Genomic DNA, 12,839 nt, shown 5'->3' on the forward strand with positions numbered 1-12,839 from the left:
GAGGTAAACTGATCAGACTGTTAGGACTGGGTAAGGAAGTCATTTTAAGAAGGAGAATAAAATGAGTGTGCAGCACTAGCACCATTGGAGGTTTTTCTCCTCTCTGCCCCCCCCCCCCCGCCCTCTCCCCCCAATAACTAAGGTGTACTAGTGGGGTGGAGGTAAACAGGAGGGAAGTAAGAATCAGGGATATACTTTTTGGGACATCCTGCATACAGACCTGTATACAGGAGTTAGGGAAAGGAATTGTAAGCAACAACCTGTCAATAAATAAGGTTTGTCATTTGGTTTGGTTTGTTTTTTTTTCTTTTTAAGTGACTAAATTTCCTTCTTTATTTAAATGTAAGAGGTAGTAGTAGTGTTTTAGGTTTTGAGAATACTTAGTATATTTTTGTTTGTTTGTTTTAGGAACTGCAGCAGTCCATCTTGTCCCCACCCATCGTGGCATGGAAGATACATTTGGTAAGTCCCTCATGCATTTTGCTATCATTTGTCATCTTTGTTACTAACTTTAGCTGCTGTGTCAGTGACAAATTGAAGTTTCTCATCATCAGTGAAGTGTGAAACTGGAAAGGGGAAATGTGAAACAGTTTGGAACAGACTCAGGAAGCAACATGTCATATACCATAGTTAAAAGGAATTAAAAATTCCTTATCTTAGTCACCCAGTGACCTTCTCTGTACTAGTACTGGGTTAGAAAGTAGTTCAGTTCAACTCAACTAATATTTATTAAGCCACTACCATGTCAGGCATTGTGTTGCTAAGTGTTAGTATACAAATATGGGGGGTTGGGAGAGGCATCCCAGCCTTAAAGAAGCTTACAGTTGAATGGGGAAAGATGGTGCATAAGAGGACCCTCAAAAAGTGGAAGGGAAGCAAGCAGAGAGCCACTGAGGGGAAAGGCAAAGTTGTCTAGAACATCCTGAGCTGTGCGTAAAGTGCAGCTCCTGTCTCCAGATGCCAGCCTCTCATCAGAATGGAGAGGCAGTGCTGAGAAGCTGCCATTCCCAGAATGTTTTTCAGAAGCAGACCTAAGCATAGAATGAGCATTCACTTTGAGCTTTCCCATTTTGCATCATCCTCTGTCTCCAGTATGATAGAAGCTCCCGAAGGGCAAGAACTGCTTTTCCTTTTTATCATTGTACCCCAGAGAGGCCTTTGCATGGAGTAGACACTTATCTTGTTTGTTGAAGCAAAGTGAGTTTGATTGACTTTTGTTGGCTCCTTATGCTGTTGTCTAGTTGTTGTCACTTTAATTCTACTGGTTGTAGATATGATTAAGAGATTGTGACTATAAACAGGGGTTGCTTTCTGGGTTTTCCTGATTTTTATTTCTAGACAGTAGGATGTATCCTGGAATGCCAAGACTCTGTTGATGTCGATGAGGACTACATATGTTAAAATGGAAATGACTTTGAAAACAACTTCCTAGCCCTAAGTAGTGAAGGAAGGGTCTTGTTCTAGCACTGTGGTTACTAAGGAACTAGAAAGAAAACCTAGCTTTTTCTTTCTGGATACTTCCACTGAAGTTACTGTCTGGTTCTGTAGTGACAGTAGGGGAAGAAAAACCAGGGTTTTGTATTGCTGGTGTTAATTTTATGATGAACTCATGAACCCTCACATCTTCCCTACAGAAAGGCTATGGGGAGGGTGAATATAAATTCAAATTCTATCAATTACTTTACAGTCAGTAGAAACTAAGATACCAGAGGCTTTGATGAGATTCTTAGGTAAAATGGAGGATGTTTAGGAGTCTTCTGTAGGGAATTGGTGATATACAGAATACAGAATAGCTTTTACCTCACCTTGAAAGCATAACTATTTTTGGAAACCATGGAAAGAAATAAAAAGACCCAGAATTCCTCTGCTTGATGACTAACATAAACGAATGTCCATAGAAAGTTCTTGGGGCCTTGGCAGAATTGGTGTCCTGAAGGGGACAGGACTACTAAAACCATCATCATACCTGAGATGTCAATCTGGTCTTGGGGAATTGGCCTAATCATTAGTTGGAACACTAGAGGGCAGACATTACTTTATTCATAGAAATAGAGAATTGTAGCCAAGGAAATTGACCCAGATACTTTAAAGCTAACTTTTTTGGGGGTGGTAAGTGTTTAAGAGAAATCATCTGAACTGTGTTTACTCGCTTCATAAAATCCAAAATATTTAAATAAGAATGGCTAGAGTAAATCAAATTAACTCCAAGAATTGTGACTGAAAACTTAATTCCATTTATTGTCCCCTCCTCCTCTTCTTTTATAAGTGGTAGTTTATAACAACTAGAGACCTATGGAAGTTATAATAGGCAAGAATGATTACTAGATCTATATTCACAAGAGATCAGAGAGAAGGACCAAATGTAAAAAATATTTATAGCAGCCCTTATTGTAGTGGCAAAGAATTTCAAACTAAGAGGCTGTCCATCAATTGGAGAATGACTGAATAGATTAAAATTATGCCATACAATTATAATGAAATACAGTTGTGCCATCTAAATGACAAAAGCAATGGTTTCAGAGAATCTTTGAAAGATATATATGAACTGATTCAGAGTAAAGGTAGCAGAACTAGGTAAACAACTTGTATAGTAACAAAAACATTGTAAAAAAAAACAACTGTGAGAGACTTAAGATCTTTATTGTAATATTGTAATGACCAATCATGATTCAAGAATAGCTATGAATATCATTCCCCTCCTGATAGAACACGTAGGCTGCTATATACATTGACTTGGCTACTATGGAAATTAGTTTTACTTGACTAGTCATTTTTTCTTGTGTTTGCTTTTTCTTCTTTGCTCAGTTTGGAGTAGGGCTGGGAGATGTGATGAAGAGAATATAATTGCTTATTAATTGAAATTTCTTTTAATATGCATGGAGTCATTTAAAGCATGAATTAAAAGTTATTTCAGATTGTTTAAAGAAATAGGCTGAAGTTTGCATTTTGTATAATTTTTAACTTATAATCGTTTATATTCAATCAATTTTGAAGAGAACACTATCCCACATTTCTGTGACTATCCTTATCATACTCTTATTTCCTTCCCTCTCTGTATATTGGATTTGCTTGTTCTCCATTTGTTTTTAGAAAGTATTCTTGTATTTAAGGACTCTATTTACAGGGTTATGTTTTAAGGATAGAACTAGTATTCTATTCATTAGAATACTCTGCTTCTTAGAGGTTAGTGGTCTTTAAGGTCAGGAAAAGCATTTCACAAACTGTTATGCAGATAAGGGTATTAAAAGGACTTAGTTACACGTCCTAAAGAAGGGGATAACATATTGAAAGAGTTAAAGTATGTAATAAAATCTAACTATACATTACTGATTACAATTCTTTTCCTAACATTTGAAATTTTTTTTTACTGTACTCAGAGATTGTTATCATTGGTTTAATGTGGGCTTTAATGTTGAGTCTCTTCAGAAGTCCATTCCCCTATATTATTTATTATATTATATTATCATGTAGTTTTTGGTTACTTTTCTTTTAAAATTCCTTTTCTCCTAGTTTTTCGCTTGTCTTGAGTGGCACAAGCGTTTATATTTCTTTCAGTCTTCATCTCTGTTTTAATCATCCACTATTGTTTAATCAGCTTCTCCTTTTCCAGACTTAACTTTCCTCCCATCCACCTAAAGGAGCATAGTAATTCCTGTTGTATCCTGAAAAAGGAGGTAAAAGGAGACAGTCTAAGATGTTGCGATGGGTGAAGTTTCTCATAGTTCCTCATTTTTTCATTTTATTGATGCTTAAAAAAAACATAGTAGTTACCTTCCTCCCACACCCACACACGTAGAGCTCTACCTGGTAACAAAGAAGACAATACATTGACCATCTTGAATGCGTTTCTGGGTTCACATTCATAGTCTGCTGCCTCGACCAAGAAATGGGTGGTAATGCAATCCTAGGGAATGAAGATGGATCATGGTATTGATCTGAATTCTGATGTGTTTTAGTGTTATTTTCCTGTTGTGGTATTGTCACTTCACTACATCAGTTCATAACTGTCTTCCCAGTTATCTCCGAATTCTTTATTTGCAATTTTTTTTCTGGCTCATTAATGTCACAGAGAAGAGAACCAGGAGCAAATTTATACTTGCTCTTAAGGGAAAGCTTCTTCACATTTACAGCTGTCCAGAAATGTCCTGGGCTCCTTTCATTGTAGGTCTTCAAGCAGAGACTGTCAGGGATGTTAGAGCTGGCAGGGACCTTAGAGGATATTAAGTCTAACCTCTTCCCTTTACTGATGCCCAGAGAGCTTGAAGGATTGCCCAGGGTCACACAGCTTGTATTGTGTCTGATGCAGGATGCAGACTCAGGGCTTCCTGACTCCAGGTCCATGGCCACTAGACCAAGTGTTGGATCAGATGGCTGTTAAGGTCCCTTCCACCTCTCAAATGCCATGACCGATGATTTCATCATGCTTGTGGATTATAACTTATTTAGCCATTCCCCTACTTTGTTCCTAGTTTTTTGTTGTTGCAGAAAGTGTGGCTATGGACATTTTGGTGATTATGGCATCTTTCCTTCTGTCTTTGACCTCACTGGGTTAGAGGGTTTCTCGGATATCATAATTTTAAAACCCAGAGAAAATTGATATAAAAGGTTTCCCTCCCAAATACCAGCTTTCACTTTTATTCCAGTTGTATTGATTTTGTTGATGTGAGAGATTTTTACTTTCAAGTAATCGATTTTATCCATTTTGTGTTTTGTCATTTCCATTCTCTCTTGTTTTATTGTGTATTTCCCCCAAATCATGGATCTGAAGGTAAGCTCTTCCTGAGTCTTCTGTTTTCTCCATGGATGGAGTTTTGTGTGAAGGCTACTGGTCCCTTCTGGCTCAGTCCAAGGTGCTGCTTTTGGAACCTCCTTTGGCCCAAGTGCTTCTCTGTTTTCCCAGCAGTTTCCCTTGGAATAGTAGGGAGTCTTTTCTTGCCGTTGGTTTTCTCTGCTTTTATCATCCTTCATCCTCTTGCTTGGGGTCGCTTCCCATTCTTGTGTATCTAGTGTTTCCAAGTCTCATTTCATTGCTTTTCTGTAGGAAATTAGGGCTGTTGTACTTTTAAAAGATTCCAACAATTTCTCATTTTTTCTCGTTATCATAAGTATACTCTGCATTCCCTGATATTCTCCATTCTTACTTTTTATGTGTGGTCTGATTAGCCTAAGACAATCTTCATGGTAGTGTTAAGGTCAGGGAACCATACGAAGAGGTCAGGGAACTGTATGTTTTTAGGGGTGGTCAAGACCCCAAAATACCATATGCCAGGTCCTGCTTGAAAGAATTTGACTCAAGCCTTCTCACAGCCAAAGAAAGATAAAGTTTATTATAGATTCACCATAATGGGTTGTCTTAAGAAATCTCGACCTTCGTGATTCTTGTTTTCACAAGCAGGCGATTCCATCTGAGGTAGATGGAATCTGAGCCCCTTCATGGAGGCAAGACGAAACTTATATACAGGAAGATTGTGAGAGGGATCTAGGGTGGTCCTGGGTTGTTGGGAGGAGGGGTTTAGGGAGGGTGTTGAGGAGGAGTCTAAGGAGGAGCTTGATGGGACTGGGATGAAGTCAGACTCCAGGAACCAAGAGAATGGATTAAGGGTAGGAAGTAGCTGAAGGCTACCTGGAGATAACAGACAATGTTGGGCTAGGCTAGTTTAAGGGTAACAGATTTGGGCATAGACACTTTGACAAGATCAAGGGTGGAAACTAGCCAGACAGTGGAGGGCTAAGCTAGGTTAAGAGTAACCTAGCCTAGAGATTTGGGCCTAGCAATAATGAGCCAAACGCCTCATCTAGTGGGAAGATTCAAGGGGAGTTCAAGGGGGCTCCTACAGTCTAAACCTCATTAGTAGGTCATTTCACCTTTCTGGTCCATAGTTTCCTGACCTGGTAAAATGAGGTGATTAAATTACATTATCTTTAAGATCCTATGATTCTAAATTATGACCTATTTTATATATTTTTTTCTCAGTCTTCAGTCGTATCCTAAACCATTGTGAACATTTCTTCCAAATAAGACAGATTAGGCAAATAGCCTGACTCTTTCCTGCTTAACCTCACTCCACAGTAAATGGAGAAAAACCATTTAGATGGCACATAATAGGTAAGCTTCTTCAGCATAGGAGCACTTCTTAATGGAGTTCCGTTATGCTATAGGCATTTATCAAATGTAGTTCAATTCAATTAAGCTAATATTTATTAAATGTCTACTTCTGTACCAAGATTTTAGTCAAAGCTTATACATTTACCATATTCTAATTTGTATAATACTTATTTCTGTCTTACCACCTCCCATCCCAACCCTACTAAATTATAGGTTCCTTCAGAGTAGGGACTGTGTCTTATTTACCTTTCTGACTATTTCATTTAAAAAAAATCTTGTACATTCTTTATCTGAATTGTAAACAGTCCTTTGATAAAGAGATTTTGTTCCCCTATTGTTGCTCAAGTGCAATATGCCACTGTCTTAGTGGTATTTCCCTGAATGCTCTTGGGAAATGAGTTTGTGTTGTTTTGTTTGAAGTATGAGATTTAACAATAACATTCCTTTCCTCCCTCCCCTTCAAGAATGGGGGTGGGAGAGATGATTACATTAATTAGTTTTGAGATCCTGTTGCTGAGCTAGAGAAATTATGTACAGCAAAAATTCCTCCTACTTGAAAATAATTAAATTAGGAATTTAAAATTGTAAATGTTCAGGGTGAAGCTAATCCATCTGAGTCAAAGGGATAAGGAAAGAGACCATTCCAGTCATAGGGCAGAAGGGCTCTGATTTGGGAGATGGAGTTTTGGGTGTGAGGAATAGCGAGCCAATATGACTGCATTGTAGGGATTATAAGAAGGCAGGAAAGGGCCAGGCTAGGAAGAAATGCCCAGATTCTGTCTTTTATATGAAATGTATATAATGCCAGAACTGTGCTCTGTGCTTTACAATTATTATCTCATTTGATGGTCATGTAACAACCTTGGGAAGTAGAGGCATTATTATCCCCATTTTACAGATAAGGAAACAGGTTAAGTGACCAGGTTTGAGCTTAGGTTTCAGCCTTTTCAGGGCAACTCATCCAACCTTTGGTGTTCACCTGATTCACCCAGCTCTCATCTGTGGCTCCAAAAAGTGGCAGCATGCTCATGGGTAAACTGTCTCAATAGACAGGCTAAGCCAGATTAAGGGTAACTAACAGGCCTCAGACCCCTCAGTGACTTAGGGGATGTCTACTCCAAGCACATGATGATTTCTCCTGTGGGAATGGGTAGATGAGAGCAATTTGTTCCAACGGCCATGAAGCTGGCTGAAGCACTTAGAGCCTGGTCAAGACATCAAAGATGCCAAGGTTATCCATTGCATCCTGGGCCATCCCCAGTCATCCTGACTTTTGTCTTACCCCTGGACTTCAGTGACTGTGGAAGAGAGTGAGACTGACAACTTTGTGAAACTCTGCCTCACTTAAATCCAATTCATGTGGAAGTGAAGAAATCACCTTATGATATCTTTGGTCCTTGGGAGAGCACAAGACCCTCCCCTCCCACCCCCCCCCCCCCCGCCCCAAACAAAACAAACATTGATTAAGCACCTATATGCTAGACCCTTTGCTAAGTGCTAGGGATACAAAGAAAGGCCAAAGCTGGTCCCTTCCTCCAGGGAGCTTACTGTTTAATGACCAAGAAGACTACACACTAAAGAAAGCCGAAAAGAGGTGAGTTGGAGGTGGGGGTGGGGGATGGAGAGGCAGTGAGAAATTACCAGATGGTCACCTTCTGTCTTTTATTTAATGAAGGTTTTGGGAGTAACTCTTCATCTAGGAGTCATAGGGGCTGAGGGGGCTGAGGTTTAAGGGATCTTATAGGATGATTACTGATGATTAGATCTCTGACTGACTTGACTTCTCTTAGGCTGGGCAGTTCCTATAAGGGTTTAAAGGTACTCTCACTTTTATTTAGTTGGTCTTTCAAAGAAAAAATTGATCCTTGGACCTATGTTGCCTTCTCTTAGGCATCAGAATTGGAGTCTAAAAGGCACCATTTAAGTGTAGAAGAAAAAAAATTTATACTGTGTATTTTAGGGATATCTGTAGGAAACAATTTTTATTTATTTAACATTACCCTAAATCTAAGCATTTTCTAGCTTATAGAGAGAAATTTCCAAATTTGCTTAGCCACACTGCACCCTCCTCCCTCCTGTGATATTGGGCCAACAGAGTAGTAGTCACTAATTTATTACTATCCAAAACATTCTCTTTAATGCAGAAAGATCCTCTTCCCTGGGATTAGTATCACCATCCATTCTGAATAACTAAAGGGGTGCTTTCCTTGCTGATTCCAGGCCAATCCCTTCAGGTGATGAAGAACTAGACTAGATTTAAGTTTGGTTTTTCACCATTTAAGAGGCCAGGCCTAGCTTTTGCTCTACTCTCTTTCCTAAGGGAATGGTCTAGAAAGTGTTTTAGGTTAGAGAAAGGTTTTTTTTTAAATTGCTAGGGAAATTACATTTTTATTATGCTTCTATAGTATATACTTGTAAAGTTCTGTTGACATTTTTCAATATAGTTGTAGACAGTATGCTGCTTTTAATTCTCATTTCTAATTTTCATTTTGTCTAACTTAGCATTTTTTGAATATTTCATTTTTACATTGTTTTACAATGACCATTAGGATACTTGGTGGCGGCGTGGCTAAAGTGCTGGACCTGAAGTCAGGAAGACTCCTTTTCCTGAGTTCAAATCCAGCCTCAGACACTTACTAGCTTTGTGATTCTGGACAAGTCACTTAACCCTGTTTGCTTCAGTTTCCTCATCTGCAAAATGAGCTGGAGAAGGAAATGGCAAACCCTTCCAGTATCTTTGCCAAGAAAACCCCTAATGGGGTCACCAAGATGTCATGTCTAGAAATGACTGTGAGCATGTATAGATTTTTTTTTTATCTGTATTATGTATTGTGTCAGTAAGTACTTGGTGATGATTGATATTTCAATATCTTGATGAGATTTTTTTTTTATTAATACAGCTTAGAAAGTAGAGGAAGAAAACTCATAACTGGTGGATCCTGGAAAAGGAAAGCTTATGTCAATTTTTACAAATAATTTTAGTGAGATGACTGGAAAATTTAGACCTTGGCATCATACTATCTATTAAAGTTTTTAACATCTATTATTCTGAGATATGGAAGGTGATAATGCATGCTTGGTTGGGCAAGTCTAGTGATAATACTAATTTAATGTTATATGAGCCTCTCAGGTATCTCTTAGTGACATAGGTTGTGTGGTAGTGTCCTTGTATATTTGGGTCATGGGTATGGCTACATATGTCATAACATTACACATAAGATAGTGTTTTTTATCACAAGAACTCAAGTTTGTAATCCATTCAGATATGCTTCCTGGTATAGTTAATTTATCATTATCTGTAATAAATGCTTATTAAATCGGTTGGAATTGAAGATTTTAGTCAGGGAAGCTTTTCTCCTGGGAAAATATCTTGGCTTTCAGATACTTTAATGAAACCCAGGGCTCTCTCTCTCTCTCTCTGGGGTTGTGTGTATGTATACGCATGCATGTGTGTGTGCATCTGCGTGTGTGTGTGTAAGCAAATCAATACCTTGCCAGTGGTCCCAGCCTCACTCAAATCCAATTCACTTGCATGTCATGGCATTACCTTCCTGATGTCATGGTCTTCTTTGAGAACAAAGAACAATAGCAACATCTAAGTATTTGCCATTTGGCAAGTAATATGTTATATGAACATGGAATAATTAATTTAGAGTGGGAAATTAAGATTATGTAGTCCAGCCACTTAATGTTATTGCTTGTTTGTTTATCTTCTGCCAGATTTTCTCCTACCTTAGTAATTCTGTATTCTGAATATGTTATTCGGTATTTTGCTTCTTTGGAGAAACTATCCACCATGGCTACAGTTTTTTTTCCCCCCAAATGTGCTAGTAGAGTTATTTAATTTTCCATCTTTCTGACACATTTGTTCCTAATTTTTTCTCACAGTTTTCATTTATCTTCTGAACTATTCCGAAATTTCTTGTTCCATATTCTTGGGATTCCATGAGTTTCTATGTTTTATCAGAAATTGCTTTCCTTTTTCTTATATTTGTTAAGAGATCTTTGTACTCACTTTGACAATATGGTTTCTAGTAATGCTGCCGTCTGAGTATCATCTTTGTTGATTCATTTACTTGTGCTTTGGGTATTTAATTGGATTTTCTTCCTCTTGAATTCCTTGAATTCCTCTTGAATTCTTTGGTCTTCTTAAATGTTTATATTCCTAGTCCTTTCTGGACTCTCCTTTAGTGGATATTGCCACCCCTCCCACCCTCTTTAGCCTCCAAATTGAAATGGTTACAGCTTTCATTGCTCCATTTGGGGAGGAAATGACAAATAAAAGAATGTTCAACTATAGGGTAGATGGAAGAACCTAGAAATCCAAAGTATACAGCTATGGACAGCTGGCGGGGCTCAGGAGTGCTTGGTTTACAGGTCAGATAATAGGGGGGATCTACAAGGGTATAGAGGCACTTTAGATGGCAAGGCCCTACAGGGCCTTAGCAGGCAGATGCAGTACTAATGGCTGGAAGTCCAGTCACTTATTTTTATTGATAAACTAAAGTGAAGTGCCTGTTGTGTGTGATATTCTCCTCAATTAAACAGAAGCAATAACAGAACTTGCTGATTAATACAAAGTGGTCTCTCCATCTAGGGCAGATGACCTAGTCAGCAACCCAAGCCAGCATGAGTCTTAACTAACTAGCATTTAAGTTTTGGAATAGTGGGGGATGGGGCATGGTTTGGGGAATGGGGAGAAGAGATAAGATAGGCATGTGGTCCAAACTCCAAGAAATTTTGGAGTAATTTGCTAAGAAGTTCTGCCCCACCCATTGAACAATTATATGCCTTCTCTGTGTGTGGCACAACTCCCTTCCATATCCCAGAGTACTCCCAGAGCATTTATTTTTCCTGTGGCATCTTTGAAATGGATAAAATGATTCTGGTTTTGCTAACAGCTAGGCAGGCACTAGAAAGGTACAGAATAATGAGGGAAAGCACATTCAAGTTGGATGTAGTCCAGAGCAGTCAAACCCTTTACCTTAATGGAATGTGACTGGAGCCAGATTAAAATGTAATTTGGAAATGTTTAACAGGATGAAAATATAATCTAACACAGATCATATTAATTTGTGGCATTCCAAGTCAGTATGTACCTGTTTGCATTTGAGTTAGACGCCACTGCTACAATATGTGGAATTTGAATGGTCAAAATAAACCAATCTTGAGGAATATTAATTGGGAGGAACCTCATTCCTCTACAGGATTTTGGATTTTCTAATAAGAGATTTTCTCTGTCATGCCCCACAATCCACTTCGTCCTGCTAGCCTACTCCAGCCTTGAAATTCACACATTGGAAATATACTCTGTCTCTGAAGCCTTTCCTGCCGAATTGATGACTTTTTCCAGAACCCCCATTTAAGGAGTGACCAGGCCATCCAGGTCTTATTCTTCTTCAGGTTGCACTCCAAACTTTATCTGCCATTACCCCAGCTTAGTTACCCTCTCTTCTTTTCAGCTTTCTATTATTTTATTTTTTTAGCATATAAGCTCTCTGGGGACAAGTACTGTCTTTCTGCTTATATTCCCAGCTCTTAGCACAGTGCCTGGTATGGAGCAAGTGCTCAATGTATGTTTGTGAACTGACTGACCGAGGAGCCAAAAGATAAAGAAACTTTAAGACAGAGGTTCCCAAACTTATTTGACCTACTGCCTTCTTTAAAAGAAAAATTACTCAGCACCTCCCTGGAAATTTACTTTCTTTAACCCATTGATAGTTGTGGTTTTTTTTAATTTGCATCATTTCAAAAAAAAACCCATAAAATATATATTTTTTAAATGACGTATCTTAAATTTAATAATTTATTGTAAATTTGTGGGGTTTTTCCTCCATTGAAATTTTGATGATGCAGTATTGCATCATGTAACTGTATAGTGTTGTAAACAAGTCATTATACTCACACATTCCTGCTTGTGCTTGCTGGACTTCCCAACAGTGCATTACAGGCTAGCCTGCCAACACTTGCTTGTTAAGATCTGTTGGCAGACTTGACCACTGATCAGTTATAGCTTGCATTTTGTGTGCTTATTTGGAAAATAATGTAATCACTATAACTTTAATACAACAAATGAAACGTGTTATGGTTTTTCAAAATTTTTCTTATCTTCTTTATTGCCCCCTTATTATTATTCAATGCCTCCCAATTGCTACCTCCCCCCCCCCAGTCATTCCAATGCCCCCGCCATGGGCTAGTATCAACCACTTTGGGAACCTATGCCTCAGATAATATAACAGTATGGGTGTTGGACTTAACCTAATAAGAAATTCATTAAGAATAAATGTAATATTCTTATACAGTTAAAAAAAATTACAAGTACAGGATTGGAGAAGGCATATTTAAATTGCGATTCGTTGGGGAAAAAAAAGACTTGATTTATAACCTATTACAAGTATATGAGCTAGCTGTGTGATTAGTCAAAAAAGCTAAAGAGATCTTGGGTTGTATTATAAAAGAATTGCAGAATCTAGGAACGAGTTGGTGATAGTGCCTTGATTATTCAACTTATGATTTTTTTTAAGGGAGTGGCTAGGGTGATGGCTTCAGAAACAAATAAAGGGGCCATACTTAGAAAGACAAAACAACTATTTGCAGTAAGGAAGCTGCTTTACTTAAGATTGAAACTGTTTCAGTGGGAACTTTGTGACATAAGTTTGCATTACCACTGTCACAGCTGTTTTTCCTCACTAGCAGCATAAACCTATGTCTTGTGAGCTGCCAAACTAATCCA

The 12,839-nt window shown here is 38.3% G+C and overlaps 1 protein-coding gene across 1 annotated transcript in view; it reads left to right on the top strand.

Moving 5' to 3' along the window:
* The window catches only part of PHACTR4 (phosphatase and actin regulator 4), a 119,860-nt gene that overhangs the window by 34,274 nt on the left and 72,747 nt on the right, over window positions 1–12,839 (top strand). Inside the window, exon 2 of the mRNA XM_036744854.1 lies at window positions 409–462. Coding sequence (XP_036600749.1) covers window positions 447–462 — 16 coding nt within the window. The 5' untranslated portion in view covers window positions 409–446. The remainder of the gene's footprint in view (window positions 1–408; window positions 463–12,839) is intronic.

This window comes from Trichosurus vulpecula, chromosome 2 (genome assembly GCF_011100635.1).
Source record: "Trichosurus vulpecula isolate mTriVul1 chromosome 2, mTriVul1.pri, whole genome shotgun sequence".
In the NCBI taxonomy this organism is placed as follows: Eukaryota; Metazoa; Chordata; class Mammalia; order Diprotodontia; family Phalangeridae; genus Trichosurus; species Trichosurus vulpecula.